The sequence below is a fragment of the Lissotriton helveticus genome, chromosome 5_1, assembly GCF_964261635.1.
Source record: "Lissotriton helveticus chromosome 5_1, aLisHel1.1, whole genome shotgun sequence".
NCBI lineage: Eukaryota > Metazoa > Chordata > Amphibia > Caudata > Salamandridae > Lissotriton > Lissotriton helveticus.
The window spans coordinates 937,634,396-937,661,189 of NC_136065.1; the positions used below are offsets into that span (position 1 = coordinate 937,634,396).

Consider the following 26,794-nt stretch of genomic DNA (forward strand, 5'->3'; position numbering starts at 1 on the left):
ACCCATACCCAACAGACATTGATTCAGGGAGTAATGTCTCTGCTCTTACTAGAAATCACACTGATACCACAGTTTGCCCTGCGTAGCCCAAATACAGAAAACACTAGCCACCATTACCAAAAGAAGTTTATTTTGAGTGCCTAAACAGAACCAAACTCTCGAGCTAACAAAAAATTAAAGGGAGAACCTCTGGTCCTCAGGGGTGTCACACTCAATGAAGGCACAAACACAGAATTGTCCAGAAACCCTCAAGGACAAGCCACAGAACTTCATAAAGCCACACACAGGACTTTTGCCACAGAAAAATAGTTTTGTTCTCTCCAAATGTTCCTTTATACATCAAAAAAGATATAAGATGTCCTAGTAGTACCTTCTCTCACCCAGATCTAGTTACTGACGTCATGTTGACTGAATGTTTTGATATTGCAGTCAACATGAAGTGTTTCAAAGGTTAGTCCACAATTTGCAATACATACTCAAATGATCATGCACAAATATTGGATTTCTTTGAAAATTCGAAAACACTGTTACAAAAGAAATTATTTGTTAAAGCTCTAGAGGTAGCTAAATCTTTGTTACTTAACAACTGAAAGTCTTTCCTTGCCCTTCTTCCTGAACCTCAGCTGGTGGAGTTGTCATTTATTGCTTTCTGAAGTAAAAATACCATCATATTTCATACACAGATAATTTCACAAAATGCGAAACCCTTACCTGAAGACGTGAATAGTTTAACTATGCTCTGTTTTCTTTCAGAGTACTCACATTTAAGAAAATATTTCTAAAAGGCTACATTTTACTGAATGCCCTTCTTAGTCTGTGAAGAAATGTTTTAGTAAAGATACTGTTACGGGCAAACAAAGTTGCCATCAACAAAACCAGCTATGGAAAGGAGCAGAATTGCTGTGGTGCCTCTCCAGGAGCATTTGTTTTACAAGACCTAAAAAGGACTAAGGACTAATAAAAGTCTCTAACGTTATCCTCTCCTTATATACGCAGTTTATTGGGGTAGCAAAAACGAAACGTCCTCAGTTAAATTTAAACGGCAAAAAGGAAAACCTTTTTGCCTGGGTCCTTCTGCACAGTAAATCTAAACCCTTGATATTTTGTTTTAATGAAATTCAAGCACTGTTCTCGTTGAATAGCGATTATCTTTGAGGTCTAGACATTAGAATTGCACTAGGATCGATGGATCTGCCCTGATTAATCAACAGTCGAAACCCGTTCCTGATGTGTTGGTCTGTGGTGGGCTTGGGAAACGCTTTATCTGTCCTCTTCTTATGGACCAGGAAATAGTTTATTTTCTACTTGAGGTGGTAATAGAAAATAGGTAGCTTCATCACCTTGTTCTGACTGTGCCACACATTAATAATCTGACTAACCCAGTCCAAACAAAAGTGTCCTTGGCAAGAAAGTTTCTTCATTGCCCTTTGTCAATTTCCACTTCCCTGTACTTCTTTTACTAGCCTCTTCCATGACAAAAAAACAGAAAAATCGTTTTGCTAGGAAAGTTGGTTAGGACAATAGTGCGACATTTCATAATATAAGATTAACATCTTACAAAATGGCTGTTAAGTAATAAGATACTGGTCAGCAGGTCAAGTAGGAAGAAAAACACCACTAACATTAGGGATATTTACTAACGTAGATCTATGAAATACATTTTTTTTTATTTTCTCCAATTTCATGTAATAGAATATTTTTTTAAACAGTGAAATTAAACATGCATAATTTACTTTATACTTGCTGGATAACTGCAGAATATCCAAAAAGCATCCTAATGCGTCATAGTGATTATGAGATCTAGAGTCCAAATTCTTCAGATTGGGAAGGAATGTCAATATTAGGGTAAGAAAAAAATGTGACAACCACCAGAACATTAAGGACATACTGTATCAAGATTACGTACACTAAAGGCGGGGAGAAGGAATATTTCCAACTAGTGTCAAATAATTCATTCTGTACAAAAATAATGTGTTTGTTTAGGACCATGCTCTTTACAGGCCCATAACTATAGAACATTTATAGCAAGCCCTTTTGTTGCTTCCAGAAACTATTTATCAACCTGACCAAAAACTAAAGTTGCTCATTCTCATGCAAGAAAATTCTTTGCAACTTTTCAAATCTAGATACAAGCCTTACATATTTCAGGAACTGAGAAAATATCCAAACTCTTACCTCCCATGATGGGTTAAATAGATCATTGCAGAGTTCTTCACATAAACTTTCTAGCGGCCATTCATTTGTCTTCAGAGAGAAAAACAAAATATAGTTTAGGTATACAAGCATAATCTTCTGACTAAATGTATTTATTGCATACAAAGAATTTTAATTGATCACATAGCGCAAAATATGCATTGCGGGCTTCATGTAGCTCAAATCACTGCAAGTTGCATAAATGCGAATTTCATTCTGATTGTGAACAAAAACATCTCAAACAATTTGTAATGTGAAACTCACTGCCCCCAGTTTTTCAGAAAGTTTAACACAAACCTAAGTGTTTTACTAGAATCACCATAATCATATGAAGAGTAAAATATTAGCAATGTATTATTCTTGCAAAATACCAAAAGATTTGTCAGACTTGAAAACATTTTGGGGAAGGCTCATCCACCTGATCCAAGCGGAGTATCTAAAGTAAAGAAACATGAAATATCTAGCGTGCTGTTTGAAACATAGCCTTAGAAGCATTTTAGACGTAAAACACAAAACATTTCTTTTAGTGAAAGTGATAGGAGCAGGAAGTCTCAATGTAAATAGGAAACTTAATTGACAGAGGAAGATGCTACTGGAGTAGTTTCAGTGAAAACCAGGTTCCAGTACCATTGTACAGCTAGGCACACCTGCAACTTAAGCATGAATAATCTATCATAGGAAACTATAGCAATTCAGGTGGCCATCATGACTAGGAAAAGCATAACCATCCTGACTTCTTTGGTGATCTGGCTGAAAAGGGGGCAGTTACGAATGGAAAGCTGGGCCCTAGCTTGCTGGGATCTGCTTTTCCTGTGACTGAGTTGACAAATGAGCCCTAAGAAGGGCTGAAGGCGGTACTTTACTGTGTTGATAGTGAACCCTAGATCATGAAATAGGTCTAGGATAGTCGTGGTTATGAGACAAGCACTGTGTTTATTTGCTGTAGGAGAGTAGGGTCTGCAATCCTATGGTCAACCCAGATTTTTGCTTTTTGCTTCACTGGTTTACGACTTTCCCTGGCTGCGGGCCTGCTAATCAGACCCACAGCCTAGCTGTTCTCTCTCTAAATTGACATCCATGTACTTTAGGTGCATTTACCAATTGGTATTGGGCCCCCTTATCAGCCCCTGTACAGTGTACCTTAGGTACCCAGGGCATAGGTGAACCCAAGGCCTACCAGGGGCTGAAGCATGTATTATGCCATCCCTGGCTGGCCATCTAAACAGACACAACTGGCTGGTAAGACAGCTGGGGAAAGGTGGTGTAATCACCCTTTGCTGTAGATATAGTATACCTATATCTAACCCCAAATTGGACACATATATTCCTATCAGTCACTCCTATGGCAGGCCTTATCAATCCTGAAGGCAGAGTGCTTGGAAGTATGTGAGATGGTGCTCTAGCATGAGCTGAGCCTGTCTGCAGCTTGCGGAACCAAGTCCTTATAGCTGTTCCATGATAACGCTATACCATATACTCTTACGTGCATTATAATCCTCGCGGTTATTGCTAACTTTGGTATAGCATTATCAAAACATGTCGAGTAAGGTGTCATACGAATTGGAATACTACCCCCTCGCCAGTTCTGGCGACGGGGGTAGCATTCCACCCTTTTAGAGGGACACTACATGCATGTAACTGTGAACCCCGGTTAAAGTTACCTCGAGCCTCAGCATCACAAAAAGGATGCTGCCACCACAGACACAAGTCTGACCTCCTGCTGCTGGGAGTCCTTCCAGCGAGCGAGGCCTGGACAAAGGGTTTCCTGCCTTGGAGGTGCTAGCACCACCCCAGACAGGATTTTGTGTATTGAGGTAGGGAGGCCTGAAAGGAATGAGACATGCCTGGGGCACACAAGGTGTCCCTGTGCATACACCGGTTCAAACCAGTTGCTGGGGCACTCCAGCCCCAGCTCTGGCGCGAAACCGGACAAAGGATAGGGGGTGTAACCACCCCCCTTCCTGGTCCCACCCATAGGAGGGACCTAGTCTTAGTACAGCCCCCTTTAGCAGGATAAAGGTAGGAGCTGGTCCCATTCCAAATTAGATTATCCTGAATTGAAACTTTACAAGAAGAAACTCTGGACTTCGACGTTCTGCTCCACAGAAGACTGAAGAATCTCCCTTGTGGGCAAAGAGTGTCCACCCTGCAACTGCAGGCACCATCAAGCGTCCTAGCGGTCCACTTTGTCGTCCTTCCTGCCGGATCCAGACTTCAGAGCCCGACGAGACCCGGACTCCCAGACCTCTCCGACCTCTACCCACATCTGCAGCACAGCTGAGACCCGTGGGTGCGACGAGACACGTGGGACCGGCCATCTTGAAGAGACTGCACTTCGCTTCCAGCACGACTTCTGAGGCATCTTCGAGTAAGTGCTTTGGGGATTGAGAAGCCCCAGCCCCGAGCAGCTCCTGCACCAAAGACCAGCCCTCCAGCATCCACGAGATCTGCGTGGGACCCTTTTGCTGGATTGCTGCTCGACGTGTTGTCTGGTCACTTGCCGGCTGGCTAGTGACCTCCTAGACGACGATCCACGAAATCTACACTGCTGGTCTGGTTGCTCCAGACTGGCCCTTGCTCCCTTCCAAAAGAGGAGCACCCCGGACCCTCCTGGTCCACTCCAGACGCCGTTTCCACTCACCGCGTGGGTTGCCTTTCCCAAGGCCTGTTGACTCCAAATCCGGATCCGACACCGCCGAGAGCGAGAGCCTGCGTTGGACAGCTCGTGCCTCTATCCTGGTCAACGAAGACACCTCCTGGTCCACGTGGCTGCAGAGACAAGCGTCCACTCTTCACCTGATCGCGACGACAGCATCTGGTTCCCTTCTGGTTCCACACCGGTCACTGGCTAGTGACTTTGAACACTGTCCCCTCTGCTTTCAGGTCCTCTTCTTCCACGATCCACCCTTGGATCGCACCGGACATCTTCCTCCTGGTCGCCTGCCGCATCTTTTCTCCAGGCTCCATTGACTTCAACGCGGAAACCCGACACACTTTCACACCTATGCACCCGCAGCCCATGGGTGAGGTAACGAGAGCATTTCGGTGCTCATAGGTAGATTGACTCTCCTAGTGTCCAGATATCCAGTCGTTTTAGTCCTAACTAGTCGGGACTGTCTATTACTTACCTTTTCGTAATTTGTTCTGCCCATTGACTTTGTTCCGCATCTCGTATGTGAGTTCACACTCTGCACACGCGTCCCGTGAGCCTCCTGATACTTACCTAAGGTTAGGGTAGGGTAGGGTAGTCCCAGCGAACCTACAGCCTCTGGGCATCTTCATTTCCTAAATCGTTCTACTTAACCCATTTACTTAGTATATGGTTTGCCGTGCCCCTAGGGCACCATTGTAATTTTGTGCAACTTATCTGTCATGTGCTTAGCCCTCTGATCTCAAAGAGTTCAGAGGTGTTTGTTATTAATAAATATACTGTTTATTTTTATAACAACCTGTGTGATGTCCTTTCATCTGGTATTCAAGGGGTTATATGTGGTAAAACAGCTGGCTTCACATGCCAAAAGAGTTTAGCCTAAGACTGCTTGGTCCATGCTACCATTAGGATAGCTGGTCTATAAGGTTGACTTACAACCAATCACCATAAGGGTTGTTTGGACTAATACAAGGTGATCACTAGAACTAGTGAGCATCATATATCAGGCCAACTTCTCACATTTGCTCTCTTGAAAGAACCCGCTGTGGTGACCCCGAAGGATAGCACTTTGAACAGAAAATGCTGGTCTCTTACCACAAACCAGGCGCACCATCGATGTGCAATATAGATCATGATGTGAAAGGAGTAGTTTCTTACCTGTAACTCCAGTTCTGTAGTAGGGGTATCTCCTATTTCATCCACCGGGGAGGAGGGCGGGCGCTTATGACTATAACAGATACACCTTTACTACAGAACTGGAGTTACAGGTAAGAAACTACTCCTTCTGTAGAAGCGGATCTCTGTGTATAGTCATAATCTTGTCATAATCTTATGAATAGAATGGCAAGCCCATCCCAACAAACTAACCAGTGGTGGATGAAACAGACAAAACCACTACTGTGCAAACAGATTTCTCAATGAAGCCTACCCAACCTGAGCGTCTGCCCTGGCATCAGAGTCCAGGCAGTAGTGTTTGGCAAAGGTATGGACCGACTATCAAGTGGCAGCCCTACAGATACCTGCAATGGGAACATTACGCAGCAAAGCCATTGTAGCCGCTTTGCCCCTGGTGGAATGAGCCTTAGGCTTACCCCCCAAGGTCTTGTTAGCCTTTTGGTAACATAGCTGAATACAGGACGCAATCCATCAAGAGATGGACTGTTTAGAGGTGGCAAGACCAGTCCTGACCGAACCATAATTGACAAATAATTGGTCTGACCTACAAATGTCCTTAGTTTTATCCAAGTAGAATTTCAACAGCCTTCTTGCAACCAGGGAATGAAGAGACCTCTCTGCCGGAGAGGAAGGATGTTGGAAAAACGTAGGTAAAGTTATCATCTGATTAACATGGAAATCAGAAATTACTTTCGGAAGGAACTTAGGGTGAGCCCTCATGACAACTTTGGAAGTATGAAACACTGTGTAGGGCTCTTGACAACACAGAGCCTGAATCTCACTCACTCTGCGGGCCGTTGTTATAGCCATTAGGAAGGTCGCCTTCCAGGAAAAAAATGCTGTAGAGAAGCCTTATGAATAGGTTCAAAAGGCTCCTTCATCAACCGTGACAGCACCACATTCATCTCCCATGAAGGTGAAGGATGCCGAACAGGGGGAAATACTTTTTTCAACCTTTCCAAAAAATCTTTAATTACAGGAATCTGGAAGAAGGATGTTTGTGAAGGGCATTTCCTATACGCAGTTAATGCTGCAAGGTGAACCTTAATAGAATGGAAATTAAGGCCAGATTGAGCCAAATGCAAGAGGTATGGAAGAATGACTTCTTTGCAAGAGGTAGGATCATAGTTCTTGGACGTGCACCAGATGCAGAACCTCTTCCACTTGTAGGCGTAGGAAGTCCTTGTGGAAGGTCTCTTAGCCTCCTTGAGTATTTCCATGCAATTGTCAGGCAAGTTCAAGTGTCCATACTGTACTATCTCAGGAGCCATGCCGCAAAACTCAACGATGAGAGGTTGGGGTGCACCATCTGCCCCCCGAACTTCGTGAGAAGGTCCGGCCGACATGGAAGCCGCAGAGGGGGTTGGAGAGACCGGTGGAGCAGGTCCGTGAACCACCACTGTCGAGGCCACTCCGGAGCAATGAGGATCATTCGTGCTCTGGATTGAGACAGCTTGATGAGTACTGCCGGAATCAGGGGAATGGGTGGAAAAGTATACAGAAAGCTGTTCGACCAGCTGATCCATAGCGCATTCCCCAGAGTCCCCGGTTGGTAAAACCTGGAGGCGAAGTCTAGGCATTTTCTGTTTTCGGCGGTGGCGAACAGATCTATTTCTGGAGTGCCCCATCTTTCGAAGAGGTTTCCTAGCACCTCGTCGTTTAGGACCCACTCGTGGTTTTCCTGGACCAGCCTGCTGAGTGTGTCCGCCTGAGCATTCTGCACACCTGGTAGATGGGTAGCCGTTATCGTCAGTCCTCTGGCTAGCAGTCAGTGCCAGATCGCCTGCGCTTCCTGGGAAAGTGTGCGCGATCGAGCCCCCCTGCTTGTTGAGGTAATCCATTGTGGTCGTATTGTCCGTCTGTACAAGCAGGGAGTTGGTCTGGAAGGACGGATGAAAGGCTTTCAGCGCCAAATGGAGAGCTCTGTGTTCCAGAAAACTGATGTGGTACGTGGATTCCGCCTGGGACCACGTTCCTTGGATCTGTAGATGGTCTGAATGCGCTCCCCAGCCGTGGAGAGAAGCATCCGTCACAATAGTCGGTGTGGGAATGTCCTTGTGTAACGGAACTCCCTTGAGGAGATTCTCTGCTGAACACCACCATCTCAGGGACTGTTGAGCATGTAGAGACAGTTGGATCCTGTCGTCCCAGCTCCCACGTTTCTGGTCCCACTGATCCTCCAGACATTCTTGCAGCGGTCTCATGTGGAGGCGTGCATGTGGTGTGAGGCCATCGACCCCAGAAGAGAAGACACCATCTTCACTGTCGTTGATGGAACGGACATGAGAGCCTGAGCCTTCCGTAGGATCGATAAGTGTCGCTCCTCTGAAGGACACACGCTTGCTCGGAGAGTATTGATGGAGGCTCCCAAGTACTGCAGGCACTGAACAGGGGTCGGGACGGACTTGGACATGTTGATGTGCAAATCCAGCTGGTTCAACAGAACGGCCATCCTGTTGAAGTGCAATTGCGCTTCCTGGAAGGTGGAGGCTTTGATCAACCAGTCGTCCAGGTACAGATAGACAAAACACCTTGTTCTTTCTCAGGTGCGCTGCACCACTGCCATGCATTTTGAAAAAGTCCTGGGTGCAGACTTCAGTCCAAACGGTAGTACAGTGTATTGATAGTGATTGGTGCTGACCAGGAAGCGCAGGAACTTCCTGTGTTTCTGTGCAATGGGCACATGGAAGTACGCATCCTGCAGGTTTATTGCGCAAAGCCAGTCTCCTCTTTGCAGCGGAGGATAAATCTGGTGCAAAGACAGCATGCAAAATTTCTCCTAGCGAATCCATTTGTTTGCTTGTCGCAAATCCAGAATGGGCCTGAACTCGTTTTTGTCCTTTTTGCGTACCAGAAAGAACCTTGAGTATAGACCCTTTCCCCTTTGAGACAGAGGGACGTCTTTGATCGCCTTTTTTCGTAACAGGGTATCTGCCTCCACTTGAAGTTCGCGCAGCTGGAATTGCGAACGCATCGGTGGAATAGCTGGAGGAGGGCTGGCAAACCGAAAACTGTATCCATTGCGAACAATATTCAGCACCCACTTGTCCTGAGTAATTTTTCTCCACTCTGCCAAGTAATTCTGTATGCTTCCCCCCACCGGAGCGGGTAACGGACGAGGGGTAAGTAACTCCTCAGGACTTAGACCCGGCCGGGCCCTTATTCGCAGAGGAGGCCTGCTGGCCGCCTCTGCCCCTCTGACGCTTCTGGAAGGGTTGTCGCTGGTATTGCTGTTGTGGCTGCTGTGGCCAGCTTGACAACCTTGCCCTAGCTGAAATCTCTGGTAAGAGTAACGCCTCTGGAATGGGCGGAAGGATTCCCGTTGTTCCTTCGGTTTCTCCAAACCTACCGCTTTCAGCGTTTCCACTTCCGCCTTCATGCGGGCCATCTCCTCATGCGCATGTGTCCCGAAGAGAGTAGATCCCGAAAAGGGCAAATTAGCAATCCGCTGTTGCGCCTCTGGCTTGAGAGGTAAGGCGCAACCAGGAGTGGCGTCTCAAGTTTATGCCATGGCAGTACCCATGAGCAGCCAGGAAAGGTGTCTGCCGCCGAACTGATGACCTGATTCGAGACCATCATACCCTCATTCAAAATCTCCTGGAAGACTTCTCTCCTGTCCCTCGGGAGGAGCTCAATGAATTGCTGCAGGGACTCCCACAAGGAGCGGTCTTACTGACCCAAAAGCACCGATGCACTTGCCGTTTCATCGAGGTGGCAGCTGTACTGCAGACCTTCCTCCCTGCCGAATCCATTTGACGGCTCTCCTTGTCAGGAGGGACCGTAGATGAAGGGGGCGTAGAATGCTGCTTCTTGGCCCATGTCACGACGACAGAATCCGGTACAGGGTCTGATCTTAAAAACGCCGGATCCGAGTCCAGGGGCCTGTATTTCTTCTGAAGCCGAGATGGTGCCGACTTCACCGTGGCCGGTGTCAGAAACAGCTCCATGGCCGGTTCCTCCAGTCCTAATACCAAAGGCAGCAAAGGGCGAGAAAGATGCCTGCGCTGCAATGTTTCAAAGATCACAGAGGTGGAAGGAGTGGGTACAGTCAAGTGTGATCCCTAGCTTCGCTGCCCCCCTCAGTAGCACATCCTGAAAAGTCACAATGTCATCCACTGGCGACACTCTTGTAGGGGGAGAGTCCGATAAAGTGGGAGAGTATCTCCGGTCACTGGACGAGTCGGTGTATCTGGACCGTGACCTGTCCCTCCTTCGACGATGACGAGACCTAGTTGAAGATCTACGTTCACTACGAGAGTGATGTCTCCCTCTGGACCTTGACCTCGGTTTTCTGGGCCTTGTCGGAACCACCGGCACAGGAGGTTGCGGCAACGGAAGAGGCTGAGCCGGACCCCAAAGGCTGTGGAGACCGACGTGGGGGAGGAGGAGGAGGCGGTGGTGGTGGTGGTGGAGGAGGAGGAGGAATCTGCTGCGGAAGAGCAGGAGGCGTAGGCGTCCTGGGCCTTGAGGGAGAATAGGTCCGGGAATAATCCGACTCCGGTGACCTAAAAACTCTCCTCTTACGAGCAGGCCTCGGGGAGGATGCTCTGGAGGCAGACCTCTCTGAGAACGAGCGCCGGTGCCACCGCGACCGGGGACGATCCGATGATGATGATACGCTCACCACACAGGCACTAGACACTGTCCTGGGCCTTGACTTCCTCTTTGACGTCGACTTATCCTTCCTAGACGTCGACCTCTTTGACGTCGCTCTTCTCGACGTCGATCTTCTTGACGTCGACGAACTCCTAGACGTCAATTTTTCTCTCGTCGACGTTGATGGCGAGCGGCGGTGTCGCCTCGACGGCGAGCGCCTGCTTCTTCGGGACTCATCACGTCGTCGATGGTGTGTCGACGCCGGTGAAGTCCTCTACATCGACCTCGTCCGCGGTCTCGACGTCCTACCCCTCGACGCCGAATATCGACGCCGCTTCGACCCAGAGTCGACGGGGAACAGATGGTAGTCATACCTCTCGACATCGAAGCCATCGACGTCGACCGGTGCCGTTTCTGGGCCTTTTCTTGACTGGGGAGCCCCCCAGAGGCCGAGGCACAGGCAGAGGTTGATGACCGAGTCCCTCCATGCCCAGAAGTCCCACCTGGTTCCTGATGTCTCCTCTGTTCCAGGCCTTGGAGACTAATCTTCTCCCTGTCACGCAGGGTCCTCCTGGAGAAAGAGTGACAGAAATCACTGGAGTCAGGGGCATGGGTGGAAGGGGGACAGAGTATGCATACTCTGTGGGGGTCAGATTTAGCCTTCTTCCTACCACACTCAGGGCACTTGTCAAATAAAGCTGGCATTTCGACAATATAGAGGTGGCAAAACTGGTAAAAAGACACAGCAACTGGAAGAGGAAGACCCCAGACGTCAAGTGAAACACTCAAATCACTGGAAAAGCTAAAAAAATTGAAGATATACCCAAAAAGGTAGAGCTCAATGCTCCAGGGTCCTGCAGCAGGAGCCGGAAAAAAACTGAAAGTAAAAGGCCTTTGGCTGTGCATCCTGGGATACCGAGGGTCTCTGGAGAGTTCCCTAAAGGCACGGTATCCCTTTTCCAGACACATAATGGCAGCCTAGATTATGACTATACACAGAGATCCCCTACTACAGAAGTGGGCGTCCTTCAGGTCGACTGCAGTTATGAAGTCTTCCTTGTTGTAGCATAGGGATGACATCCTGGACATGACCATGTGGAAGTGCTCTTAGAGGATGAACTCGTTGAGGGACCAGAGGTTTCACACATCTGATCCCAACACTAGAGGGCTGAAGTATGCAAAGTTACACATGCCACGCACATACATATATAATCTTAGTAAATTCAAAAGGTCTTTGCTAATGCCAGACATAAAAATACCTCACAGTAGGTAGTAAGTTACCCTCTCTCGGTCCTCATTCCTCTTTTCACTAAATTGACTGACCATGTGCATGCACTCAATATTAGAATTTAAAATGTACTTTTTAGGAATGTGCAATATCGGAGTACCTTAAGTCTGCAGCACAAGCAGATAGGCAGCAGTCCCACTGAAAATGCAAGGGTCTGGGGGGGTGGAAGGGGGTGGGCATTCGTGCATGGTCCCCCTTTCTCCATGTCCCACCTGTCAAACAGCAACTTCCCCCGACCCCCAACCAAACTAGTCCCATGAGCTCAGTCTACAGTACTGCTATCCAGCTCAGTTTGGCCCAAAACCTATTTTCTCCAGGACCATGAGCACGAACTACCAATCTAATTATTTCTCAATGTTAAGTGCCACTTCTGCATGCTGCATGGTATGCAAGGCCCACGTGAGGAGTCTAATGTTAATGAGGGTGCTGTGCATTAGAATGAAGCCATGTTGGTCCTCATGCACCAGGGTACTGACCACACTCAGCGTCCCATTTGCAAGGAGTTTGGATAGTACCTTTTCACGGACATTGATTGTGAAAAAGGGCCTCTTTGACCCCAGGCAAACAAGGCATCATCTTATTAAATATGTTCTCCTCCATAGTCCCAGGTTATCTGCCCAGCTGCCGATCCTCATTGTATATCTCCAGTAACATCTCAGTGAACATAGCATAACTTCAAAATACATATGAGGAGAGCGAATACACAGGGAGATTACTTGCGTGGTAGGCAAACGAGAAACTGGTCCAAAACAGAATAGAATCCCTGATAGACGAGGAATCCAAAGCACAATTAACTAGGTCCTCGGACATTGGAGAGGCTTTTCTTAGACTCTATAAGAAAATATATTAAACAGACCAACAAACACTGCCTGGCCATATTGTAAGCTTTCTAGACAAATACCAATTCCATCCTTAAGCAGTGAGCACAGAGGATCAATAACAGCAGAATTCACTATTGAAGAAATAGAAACCGCGATAAGTTCAATGGCTAACTGTAAAGCGACATGGGAAAATATAAACTCCTATAGACCAGTAAGTCTTCTTAACATTCACTATAAGATTTTTACAAAGTTTCTCACCAACAGGCTCAATAAAATCGTGGGCTCATTGATCCACATGGATTAATGTGGTTTTGTAGCCAGTAGACAACTCTCAGCTAATACGAAAGTTTTAATAGAAGCATTGGATTATTTTAATAAAAACAATATAGAGACACAGGTGTGGTTTTTAGATGCTGAGAAAGCCTTTGATCTGGGACTGGCTTTTTAAAATTCTTGATCTATTTGGCTTCCTGAAAGTTTTATACAAATAGTAAGAAGATTATATAAGGGCTTGCAGGCACAAATAACAAATTCCAGAAATGTGGGTACCTGCAGAATAAGTAGGGGTACAAGGCAAGGGTGCCCCTTATCCCCAATTTTATTTGCCCTCTGTATATAGAACCCCTGGCAATAGCCATTAGGCATAAAGCACTACATACTGCACCCCTACAGGGCATGACCAATATAAAACTATATGCCGATGACATTGTTTTATTTCTAAAGCCCACGGATAGTACCCAGAAGGAAATATTAGGGATTTCTTTCAGAATTTCAGGCGACAGGTGGTTATGAAATAAATAGGGCCAAGACAGAAATGTTGCTATGTAATTGCTTGGTTGATACACTAATACCACGTTTTCGGCAAATATATAATATCCGGCCCAAGAGGTACCTGGGGATACATGTGTTGGAAAGAGTAGAGGAGCTATATAGCTTAAACTATGTTCCCCTGGTGCAAAAGGTTAAACATTTACCAGTAAAATGGAATCAACTTCCAATATCAATAACAGGCCAGGTGGCGCTTCGACGAATGACAAATCTACCATTATTTAATTTTCTATTTGCAGCAGTCCCATATGCACTACAAACATCTTTTTTTAGAGAGCTAGATAGCCTGTTCACATCCTTCTTATGGGCCAACAAGGTACCAAGACTAGCGCTAGCTACTTTAAACTACTCGACCACGGAGGGGGGGTTGTCCCTCCCAAACATAAGAGTATTACCACGCAAATTTTGCACACAATAATCACAGATTTTATACCCAGCTCAACTCTCCAGATAAGGATAATTTTTTTTATGGAAAAAATATTAGATGAATATAAAATCACAGATTCACTGAGGATAGCCAAGAACCCAAAGAAAGTTTGGTGTATGGCTCTCCAATAGCTGTTGAAATTAAAAACCCAATTGTTAAAATGTTATGGTATCCCTCGGATAAATGGCTCTACAAGACTGGCCGACCTATACAGGAGGACAGGCTGTTGCAAACCGGTGTATTAAACAAATGAGAGGAAAATGGGTACAGACAAGTGGGAGACTTAATTCAGATATCTAGAAAAAGTGGCCAGCGATAGAGAATGGCTTCATTCCAAGGATATGCTCAAGTGGACATTTATTCAAATCAAGCATTTTTTTTTTTTTAGAAAGTATAGATTCTAGAGCGCTAAGATTAAGAACAGAACTAAGCGAAGCATTAAAAGGAACAACGAATGAGCGGTCAGTAAGCACTTGGGTGAAAATCTTTAATAAAAATAAATCCTCTGTTTATGAAAAAGCTCAAGATGAATGGCAGAAAAAAGAAGGCCTCCAGCTTTCTAGAGCAGTCTGGAATAGAATGAACAAACTAAATGTAACAACAAGTAGAGGCACCAAAATGGTTAATATATAGGACCCCATTGCTCCTCCATATTATATACCCTCAGATTGAGGATAGGTATTTCCCCTGTTCTCGGGAGGGAGGACGTACTTGGTCTCATATTGACTGGGAATGCCCAAAGATCAAAGAATCTATGGGAAAATATTGAGAAGTATCTCTGAAAGCCTCTAGAACTAGATTCAACTATTGATAACTATATTGCTGTCCTGGGATGCTCTCCAAATATAACTATGGATAAAATGCAAGAGGAATGTTTATGTATATCAGCCCTAGTGGCAAGATCATTATTCCTGCAAAATTGGCGCAGTAACACTGTATCCACCTTCCAAACCTGGAGAGCTAAACTCCATAAAGTCAACGAGTTAGAGAGATGCTACGCTTTAAGATTAGGGTCTCTTACAAAATTTGAGAAACGCTGAAATTCCACAGGAAATTAATCTGTGATTTGGTTAAAAAGAAATGTTAAAAGGAAATTGTGCAAATTGCAACTGTTTGTTATTTCCTGTTCTACGTATTTGAATTCAATTTTTTTTATACTGATGCAATCTAAGAATGGACTATGTATGCGGTAATGATGTCAACCGAAATTGAGTACCGTAAGTACGTTATTTTGTATATGTATGTTAAATTAATTGAACGCTCAATAAAAAAATTAAAATGAAAAAAAGGATCGATTCTGAATAGTTTTTGTAAAATTCTGAAGGAAGATGATCTAACCCCACTGCCTCACCCGACCCATTCCCCAGAGACTGAAATATTAACTAATAATGTTATTATGCCATTTCGGACAGTTATGACAAAAAGTTGTGTTTGCTAACTTGGTCTTTCTAATCTGCACCTAACTTCTGTTGATACAAAAAACGTAAACCATGGCTAATTGATCTGAATTGATGAGAAAACTCAGATCAATCATAGTCACATAAAGAAACTGAACTCTAGCTCAGACTTTGAAAAATCAATCTATAGAAAGCAGAAAAATAGTTAAGTGCCCAGAGAACACAAAAACAAAGTGGGATGCTAACAGCATAAAGAGACTCTTATACTTGACATCAAAAAGCTCACTCAACTGGGACTACACCATAAGTGGAGAGTGCAACAGCATTCAATATTTTACAAGACATGCACATAACAGGAAGATAGCTTACAATGCTGCAGTGTTCACTATTCAGCATTTTGTAATAGTTAGCAATGTTAAAAAAAAACACATAAATGCATGCTTTTAGAAGTTTTAAGATAGACAAAAGTTCTTACTTCGTCAACTGATGAATTATCTGGTACATTGTCTATCAAGACTTTGGAATCCGTTGCTGGTTGATTGATGACAATATTTGATACTTTTCTCCTCTTTTCTTCAGGTTCACCATCTGTGCTATCATTACTGAAAAAACAAAAAAAATGTAACTGAAGGGACTGGTTACTTGAAGGTTCGTGTTTGTTGCACTGCAAGCAGTTAATATACTCACTGATAAAATGTCATAAGAACAAGAAATTTAAGATTAAGAATAGCAAACTAACAAAATGGGGGAGGGAGAATATTACTAACTGGAGAATGGTATGCTGTAGACAATCTAAACGTAATGTATAACAAATCAACAGTTAAAACTTGCACTTTCATTATTTAACCCCTTCGCTGCCACCAGATATCCAGAGGCATTTCCGTTGACCTTAGCCAATACCACTGCAGTAGCCCAAGCCATGATCAGTTTTCTTTCTAGAGTAGGGTTTCCCCATGAGTTACTCACTGATCAGGGTACACCCATCATGTCTAAACTAATGAAAGTATGTGCATTACTAGGGGTGAAACAAATACGCACATCTGTATACCACCCTCAGACGGGTTGGTTTAAAGATATAACAAAACCATAAAAACAATACTGAAGAAAAGTGTAAACAAGACCGGAAGGGACTGGGACCGACAATTACCCCTAGTACTGTTCGCCATTAGAATGCATGAGCAAAAATCCACTGGTTTCTCCCCCTTTAAATTGCTGTTTGGACGGAAGCCCCGTACCCTTTTGGAAATGGCTGTAGAGCAGTGGACTTGGGAAGAAGATGAGGGAAAGCCTCTGTTACAATATAGCAAATCCCTCAAAGAGACCCTATCAACACTTTGGGAAGACGTCCATTCCAACATGGAAAAATCCCAAACCAACCAAAAGCGTATGTACGATAGAGGAACTAAGCTAAGAGAATTAACAGTGGGGGACAGAGTGTTGATACTCTTACCCACAACTGAAAAAAAGTTATTGGCCACCTGGCAGGGACCTTATTGGGACAGTCCAGTCCGAACTGCCAAGCCAGGTCTTCCCTGGACCGGAATCAAGCATCCTAGGACCGGTTTCTGGCTATCAGCTGTCTTCAGCCAGGATAGCTTGACTCCAGTGGCGTGGAGAGCACGGGACTCACTTCTGAGCATACCCGTCTCACTCGGGGTGACCAATGCAAAAACAACAGTTGATGGACAGAATGCAGAACAATGTCATACATTCACCCCAGCACAGAGATCTGGGCCTAAATCCATCGTTTTTTAGCTCACCACACCACCCCAGTTCAGAAAATGCCATATGCAAATCAGGTTTTTAATAGCACAGTGCTACTGCATATGTTGCACATACTGATGCTATTGTTCATTAAGTGTAGTTGTTCAGACTACATCTTTTGGCTTGCCAATGCGTGTTATTATTAAAATGGTTTGGTACTTGGTCTCACGGACTGTAAACAGAAAGATCATTAGACATTTACTAGAGGGTCACATTAAGCAAAAGCCAACAGTTCTTGAACAGAAGAACTGCAACATTAATATTTGTTGCCAGAGAAAGTGGGTGCACCTCCTCTCTGCAGGTCCGTTTTAATGGTTATGTTACAGCCTCGAAAATTGGAGCACAGGAGGGGCACGCTCCATGGGGACAGTAATATGCATTCCTCTTACTTTTCAATAAACACTCTCACGTTCAAGCTCAGAAGAATTTATGACTTGGGTGACAAGGCAGGGAAATTGAGAGCTTGGCTGGATACGCGAGAATGGGAAAACAGGTTGGTTCCGGTCCTCCATGACACCCTCCATACAGATATAGTAGACCCCCAAGATATAGCTTCTCAATTCTCCGCTCACTTCGAAGCGGTTTATAGGGCGGGGACGCCTTATTCCGAGACGGACTCCACCAAACTACTAAGAGACATCACTATGCCCACCCTTACCCCGACAGACAAGCAACTATTGGATAGTTCCCTGACCATAGATGAAATCGCCCAGGCCATCAAATCGCTTCAATCTGTAAAGGCCTCTGGCACTAATGGGATACCTATAGAATTATATAAACTCTGCCCGGACAAACTATCAGCTCACCTCAAAGCCATGTTTGAAAAAAGCAGGGAGCTGGGAGAACTTCCGCTAGACCAACCCATAGCTAACATTGTTGTAATTCCCAAAGAGGGGAAGGTAAAGAGACTGTACATCATATCGGACCATTTCTCTTCTTAATGCTGAGCCGAAAATCCTCGCGAAGGTTCTGGCCAATTGCCTGGTGAAGGTCATATCAACTCTCGTACACCAAGATCAATCTGGCTTTATCCCATGCCGGACCACGGCACTAAACCTTTGCAGTGTCCATGGGGTGCCTGGCAGAGGGGACACGATACGCGAACCAGCAGTCTTGGTCTCCCTAGATGCCACCATGGCATTCGATATGCTTGAGTGGCCCTATCTCTTTGCTGTGCTCCGGAAGATGGAGTTCGGTGAGGAATTCATCGGCTGGATCCGCCTCCTATATGCGGCACCTCTGGCTAATGTCGTTGTTAACAACAAACAGTCAGATACCTTCACTCTGAGCCGAGGAACCTGTCAGGACAGTCCGCTCTCCCCCCTTTTATTTGCCCTGGCATTAGAACCGCTTGCGGCCTGGATCCCACAGGACCAGTCGATCCGAGGATTCCGCTGGTCAGCAGACTGGGAGGATCAGCTATCCCCATACGCTGACGACATCCTACTATACCTTACTATCGCTCGGAAATCCCTAATTGTCTTGTTGGACATATTGGCGGTGTTTGGTAGACACTCCGGATTTACAATTAATTGGACCAAATCCCACTTGTATCCTCTTAACGGGGGAGTGCCTGCCTTGCCCTCCAACTGCCCAATCCAGGTTAGCACCTCGGGATTCAAATATCTCAGAATATTCGTATCCTTGAACCCTACACTCCACTACAACGATAATCTTCTCCCCCCTCTCCATCATCTGCAGCAAGACATTGCCAGTTGGAGAACTCTCCCTCTGTCCCTCTTGGGGAGGGCAACACTTTTCAAAATGATGTCCCTCCCCCACTTCCGCTATGCACTGCAAAACTCCCTGGAAGCAGTCCCCCCGCCTATTTTAATGAGATTGAGCGACCTCATAGGGAGCTTCTGTGGAATGGCCCCCCACGCATTGCCCTCAGCAAATAGTACAACTGAGGTAACGCTCTTCCCGACATTAAGAAATATTATTGAGCCGCCCATCTGGCCATCATTAATCATGGCACATATTGACCCCCGACGACCCTGGCTATCGAATGGACAGGTGGCTGCTCCGGGTGGGAACTATAATAGAACACTAAATTCCAAACCTCCTTGACCAGCACTATCTGGCCCAACTGGACACTCGATAACTGTCTGGCACACTGCCACTAATTCTCTGGGCTGGGAGGGTAGACCGACACTGGCCACCCCCTTGTTGGACTCTACAAAGCTGGGACACCTGTGGCAGACAATGGGCTTTAATCAGTGGGACATGATAGGTATCTCCCGCGTCCAGGACATGTGGGAAAAGGGTGACTGTGACCAAGAGGATTAGCTGGCCGTTAAAGACTCCCCTAACAAGGAATGGTGGGCTGTTAAAACCATGTCATTACCTTATGTCCATTCCCTACAGAACGAGTGGAGCAGTGACAGACAGCCGCTATGGCTAACGCGGGAGGAAGAACCAAGAGAAGGCTCCTTTAACTGGGCGTTCCGAGTATGGAGAAGACACGCCCCCATCTGACGTCCATGCGGCTTCATTGGATAAAAAAGAGGAAGTACAACATACGGCGTGCGGCGTCACCGGAGAGGAGCCGAAGGCAAGAGGAGTTTGACTGGCGTTTGGAGGAGAGCAGCGAAGGCGGGAAGCAGAGGACAGCCAGGAGGAAGGAACACCGACCGTGGGAACAGCGTCAGAGCCTGGAGGCCAACGACCCCATGCACCGCCGAGCCATGTTCCAGGAGAAGCGTGGCTTCATCAAGTACGGCAGAGAGTTTTGGGCTGGGTTGGGAGGTGGGGAATCTCGACGGAATAGCATCACTAAGCCTGCAACCCTATCTCCACCTCCCCTTTGTAAATATCCTTTCCTACACCCCGTGCACCTTTCCCCGATCACCAGCTCCTCACCAATACCTTCCTCACATCCCGAGAGTGAGACGTCTTGTACCATTCACAAGGTCAGCGGTGATCCCTACACTCCCCGGTCCCTTGGGCATTTATGTGATTGGACATCCGACCTGACGCCCTGTATCTTTCCTCCACGGTGAGAAAACCTGGTAGCGGTACCGAGGACCCGGACGGAGAAAAGCCAAGCAGGAGAGACACCATCCTGACACCCCCTTCCACAACAGATCCGACACTGTATAACCGGGACAGACTTACCACATGCCATAAGAAAACCTTTACTAAAATAAAACCCTACTTACCAAGACCTGGTCTCCGGTCCCTTACTTCGACCCCGCCACAGTGACATAAAAACGTTCGCCTCCCTGCAGGAGCAACAAGACCTAGCCGACTCAGAACACTTTCGCTACAGACAAATATGGCATGCCCTGCGCTCGGCCTTCCCCAAGGGCTCTTCCCTCAGAGTCCTCTCTACTGGAAAGTAGGATATTAGATGGGTACCTCCTGGAAAAGTCCATCTCTCTGATTTATAATAAATGAATACATAACATAGAGGACCCACTCACGCAGCTTCGACAAAAATGGACGGCGGACGGTATTGAGCTAGACGACGAAGACTGGCAGGAGGCTGTGTCCTCTACCAGAGTAGTGGCTATCCCCGCAAGACTGCGAGTGGTTCAACTAAAAATCCTACACAGAATATACATGAAAGGACCTAGACTAGTGTTGATGGGAAGGGTGCCCAAGTGTGACTGTCGTAGGCGGTGTGGCCAGTTGGGCACGTTCCTGCACATCATCTGTGAGTGCTCACTTGTCCATTCCTACTGGAGTGCAATTCATTGAGTGATGTGGAATGTTCTGTGAGTCCCCCTACTACCAGAGGCTTGTAGGTGTTTGCTTAATAAATGGGAACCCACTGACTTGAATGTAAACCACACACAATGGACCACCCTTGGCTTTATGGTGGCTAAAAGGAACATAGCCCAGGCTTGGGGGGCAGCCGCCCCTCCAGCGCTGAAAGAATGGAAGATCAACATGGACTGGTGCATGTTACGAGAAAAGACATTCTATGTGGCCCGAGGGTGCCCCAGGAAGTGGACCCGGATATGGGGGCCCTGGAACAGCTACAGAGTAAATATCGGTACCCAGCCACTGCAAACAGACCCGAAAGACATGCATTCGCCTTAATTTGTCCCACAGTGTACATAGTGCTATGTCATTGCTAACTTTGTATGTGCCTGATTGAAATATCTACATTACTGTAATGTGTTATATTTATATCTGAAGTCGATGACTTAATAAAAAGATTTATTTAAAAAAAAAAAAAAAGAAGAAGTATAGCCTGTGATGCTATATAAGTGCAAGAAAAACAAATATTGATTGGACGGGTCTGGGATACTAAACTGATAAATTCTATCTTTCAATTTAGAAGTGAAGAAGAAAACTTTCAGGTGGAGGACAGGGTCACAGGGGAAAAAAAGCACACATATAGAGTTTTACCTCTTCTCATTAGTGTCCACCGCATCTCTGGACTTCTGCTTAGCAATTAGCTTAGCCATGCGTTTAGCTTTATTCTTCTGTCTGCTGCTCATTCCAGGTCGAAACTCTGAATCTATAAATTCCGCTGCCTGAATAATCTAAAGAAATTGAACAAATGGTTATTTCTATTCAAAACTTTCCTGCTTATCCTCCTATTCAAATTCAGAAACATAAAACAATACATAGGATGCAATGGCATATAGCTTACACATTAAGGCTAAACATACAAGTCAGGAGCAGAGGCAGTGTGAACTTGAGTTACAATGGCAGATGCACAAATGAAGCAAAACCCACTGTGTGATTTCTTGCAGGCAAACAGCCCGAGGTTTTACCTACAGGTTGTTTGTTTACAAGTGAAGTCGGAGTGTAATCCAAGTCTTCATCGTTAAACAGGTCTTCGGTGTTCATGCCAATGGCAGCGCCCATGTCAAGGCCCAGTTTTTTCTGTAGTAACTTCCTTTGTCGAGCAATTCGTTCTTTAGGATCAATTTCATCTATGCAAAAACAAAAAGATGTTTTTTTTTTACTCTAAAGGAGCATATGCTCAACACAGGCATGCTTATTTAGGGGTTTAAACCAGGATTTACATGTACAATACAGTTAATTAGATAAGTAGCTTTCAAAATGAAGTGGGTCCTATGGTAGAGTACCAAAGCAAACAACTAGCAGACCTTTATCTAATACACAAAAGCGCTGCCAATTATTCCCAGGATAACGTTTCAGTCCCGCACATAAATGTAGAAGTACCCGTTGGGCAAAAGAATCTATGCACCTTTTTTTTTTTACCTTTTATTGTTTTTTGCATAACTTGCATCACAGTAGGTGCATTAAAGTTCAATGAGAAATAAAGCAGTTTCCAGTAAAAATATTCTATGCCAATCAACTTGAAGGAGGACGCTCACCATAATTTAACCTACCTCTTAAAAATTGGAGTAGAGCAACAGTTTGAACACCAGCAGAAAATAAAGGGTTTTTAACATGTTCAAAAGGGAGTTTGAAAGGCTGAAGCTTTACAGCTCTGGTCGGAAAGGACTTGTGAAAGCACATTTAGCAGTAGGCATAGCTGCAGGTACAGAAGTACAATAAATATTCAACAAACAAAGAAATACTGGTCAGCTATCGGAGTTCGTTCACTTACATCGGGGAGTGCTGAAAGAGTACCTCTCTCCAGACAAGAGACATGTCGTTTAGCAACAAACAAAAGGTGATCTTCCACAAGCTGAAAGAACGAGCATACTTCCCCCAAAATTGAGCAATATTTGTTGGATGCAAATCATTCTGAAGTTTGAACACTGAGGATGTTGAGCTGGCATTAAAAATGGCGACAACCTGCAATGCTATACTCATGTTTTTTCTTTTAGGCATCCCCTTCTTATTACATTTTTACATATTTACATACATACATACATTGAAATACATACTTAAATATTTAGATATGAATACTACTATAAAATCCACATTTATTTATCATAAAAGTATTTATCGCAACATGGTAAATCAAGTCTGTGTGAATATATTTATTATTTTGTTTGAATGGAGTTCTCGGTTCTAATAACTTTAGAGTGAAGAACAACGTTTCACAGAAAATTATAATTTTATTTCTCGTTTATTATCAAACAATTAGCATGGTTTAAACAAATGTAATAAAGTGAAAGGGAGCAAAGGTTCTTCGTTCTGCTAACTGATGACTCTAAAAAGTTGAACAACGATCAAATATGTTATATAAACTAAGAACAGAGTGTGATGAGCGAGAGAGGAACTTCTTTACAGAGGCCAAACAGATGTGCATCACCTTTGCTGAAGGTTACAGAGAGGCACCCTTAGCCTTTGCTTGGTGGGCTTATCAGGCGGCCTGCCGATGGGGACGAGAATACTCTTATTTTTCAGAACCGAGGCCCTCGTGTTCAGATGGAGGTATGCGGGTGTGATCCATCTTTGAAATTCAAATTAGGACCTTTCTTTTGAGCTAAGATCAGAGTAGATAGCCAAAGATACAAGGGTGGAAATTTAAATACTGGTATAAGGAAAGTTTTGTGATTTTACCAATATATTATAACATCATTTGCTATTCACATTCCTGGTAAACCAGGCTTGCCATTTTTTTTATAGCTACTATTAAATCAGTATGCACCACGATGGGCATTTGACTTAAAAATATATATATCTTTTGTATTATTCTTTTTCCCCTAGTGCTCTTGCAAATGCCTTTGTACAATGAAAGAGGGTTTGGGATCTACCAATGATCCCTCCCATATCTCATAGGTTTGATTGTTACCTGAAACGCCTCTCACTCAAATATTGTTCATTGGATTGTATACCAAGTGGCTTTTAGTCTCGGATATACACACTGACAGAGTAGTTGGCGTCAGTGGTTCGAGAAAGCCTATTTCCTGTTGAGCTCTAATACTCATTCAGAAAATGTATGCTAAAAACACAAATATGAAGCACATTTACTAATGTCCTTGATGAGAACTAATCAGCCGCTGCAAGCATTTTTCAAGAGGCTAGTTGGAATAGTGAGAACGGGTTACATACTAGAGGCCTCGAAGATATAAAACCCGCTTGAGCGATTTTCAGCTCTGATCACTCTTCGCACAGTAATGCAATTTTGGTTAGTTTTTGTAACAGTACCGACTATGACAGTGTTTTCCCACTTATGAGTGGCAGGAGAGTTTGAACTTCAATGCTACCTAAAAATCTGTAGGATTTCAGAGAGGGAGAAACTTTTAGTTAAAACAGATTTAAAAGAGAGCTAGCTTTTTTATTTTAAAATATGGTAACAGTATTATTAAGTTCAATGCGTGTTTCGAAGTAATCCCGTTGCAGACTCAATCCTCTTGGATCAACGGCACTTAGATTACGTTTGATTATACACTTGCCTTATCAGCAATCCCTTCCACTGTCTGTTACAGGTTTCCCTGCTTGATAAACTCACAGGTCCCTCATTTTACCCTTGTTCAGTTGCTTTCGCCTAGCAACGTGAGCTCAGTGACTAAAGCAGTCAAACCCAAATCCAATGATTAATCAATAGTAGGGTTCTCCAAAGTCAGTCCTGGAGGACCAGTTATATGCCAGATTTTAAGATAAATATATTTATCAAGGATGGGGATATGCTAAATATCTGACATGGGTCCGGCCCTCGAGGACGGATTTTGGAGAACCCTGATCAATAGTGACTGCCTTTACCTGTGGCTCCTGCTAAAAGTGAGTAAAGAAAAACGCAAGCCAAATGGACAAGAGACACTTCTTCCTGATAAATCTGTACACAAGCATGGCTCGAGGTAGTGGAGCTCCATCTAGAATCTGCGGGGACTCTTCATCCTAGCGTTGGAAGTAGTCTGCCACAGGTGGGGCCCTTGCTAGTAGCAGTACTAAGAGCTTTTTGAAAGTATTTGGTGGCAACCAATAGCAAAGCAAACACAAGGAGATGATGGACGGAGCGCTGAAACTTTTCAGACACTCACCCCCCCATCACAAATCTGGGTTGAATCCAACATCGTTCTTTAGCTCACTTCACCACCTCCGTTCAGACACAGCTATATGCAAATCAGTCTTGACCCTGTGCCTAATGGGAACAGTCCAGCAAACTCCCAAGCCAGATCTTCCCTGAACCGGAAACAAACATCCTGGGACTGGTTTCGGGGAAACGCCCCTCAATAGCGAGGCTAGCTTGAATCCAGTGGCAAAGTGAGCAAGGGACCCACGTCTGGGCATACCCTGCCAACTTAGGCTAAACAAAGCAAAAACAATGAGATGGGCGGAGCGCTGAAACATTTCAGACACTCACCCCCAATCAATAGTAAACATGAAACTTCCTGTTAATCATTAGATGACCATATTGCACCCGCATAGCCAAATTGAGCGGAGTTACTTGTCTGATCATTACCAGATTTACAATATGAATCAAACCGCGAAGAAAACAAGACAATATCCCAAGTTTTTAGAGGCTACATTTCACCATTCAAGCGATTCTTAATTAAGAGAAATTGTGAAGCATAAAATCATAACCCAAGAATGAAAAGAGATGTTGACATAGTTAGAATATGTATATCCTCAACACTGCACACACTGAAAGGGATCAAAAGATTTGTGCTTACCCATAACAGAGGCCTTCCATTTCAGTGTATGCAATAGCCATACTGTTCTTCATTGGCCATAAGATCCATACCAATTCCACGTTTAAGGAAAAAACAACTGCATGTTCACTACAGTACTTCAAGTCATCTCTCCTACTGTCAACTTCTGAATATCCTGCCATTTACTAAACCGGTAGGACAGGCAGAGCCAGTGTGCTTCAGTGAAGCAGTGTGCAACTGGAATCATGCAAGCAAGGGTCACAAGCTGTCCTTCCTCGGCACAATTGTAAACTATTTTAGTTCCCTGTCACTAGACAGGCAAGCTAGGATTAAACGTGTTCTACAAGCACACAGACTAGGCATAGCTAGACTGCAGGCAGTTGGATCTGCACTGACAGTCAAACAACTACGCAGGAATGGACTGTGGCAGAAAGGTAACACTTGCTCAAAGTCAGGACCGACCCAAAGAAGTAGAAAGTTGGGGAGGGCTGTTATATGATCAGCTGCACTCACGATGAACAGGAGAACCTTACCAGTTATGCTCTAGAGTGTATTCTTATACAAATATTGAGCACTATGGTTGGTTGGTGGTTATTCAGAAATAAGAAAAAGTTACAAAAGAGGCAGAGTGTAACTGTAGAGCAAATAAAAAGCGCTTAGGATGGCTCATAAATCTTCATTTTAAGTAGGAACAAGCAAGATTGCGAGACAAAAAGAAAACTAAAAACACCCACACACAAACGGAGGATTCCAACCGTAGAAGACCTATACCCAAAATCCCACCGCCCAGAGACATATAGTGGAAGCAACATAACCCACATTTTATCAGACAGTTTTGTTAGATTTCTCTGTGGGTTTAAATGTCAATGTTGCATGCTACTGAAAGCCTACTCAGCCCAGGATAGGTATTCTCACTGCTCATACGTTTATCGCGTCTCCTCGCGCGCACAGCTATGCAGGTACTCATTATAGCCTTATGACTCCATTAGACTGGTTTGGGCTGTGGGTGGGTAGACATGTCCCACAAGAGAAACCAGAGAGATGGGTAGGTTAGGGAAACCATGACTGAAAGCAGCATTGTTGGAGCATCAGCCTACAAGTGATCAAAAACCATATTATGAGGCGTTAGCAATGTACTTGTGTATTAGCACAGAATTCTTGTTACAGTACAACAGTGTGA

The 26,794-nt window shown here is 44.8% G+C and overlaps 1 protein-coding gene across 2 annotated transcripts in view; it reads right to left on the reverse strand.

The window, feature by feature from the left end:
- BTAF1 (B-TFIID TATA-box binding protein associated factor 1) overlaps window positions 1–26,794 on the reverse strand; it is a 984,515-nt gene that overhangs the window by 833,747 nt on the left and 123,974 nt on the right. Inside the window, exons 5-8 of one of the 2 annotated variants that reach the window (XM_078643429.1) lie at window positions 21,875–22,032; window positions 21,500–21,636; window positions 15,852–15,978; window positions 2,176–2,244 (exon numbers count right to left, since the gene is read on the reverse strand). In XM_078643429.1, the coding sequence (XP_078499555.1) occupies window positions 2,176–2,244; window positions 15,852–15,978; window positions 21,500–21,636; window positions 21,875–22,032 (491 nt within the window). Of the gene's footprint in view, window positions 1–2,175; window positions 2,245–15,851; window positions 15,979–21,499; window positions 21,637–21,832; window positions 22,033–26,794 lie in introns of both variants that reach the window. The other variant, XM_078643428.1, reaches the window with a different exon arrangement.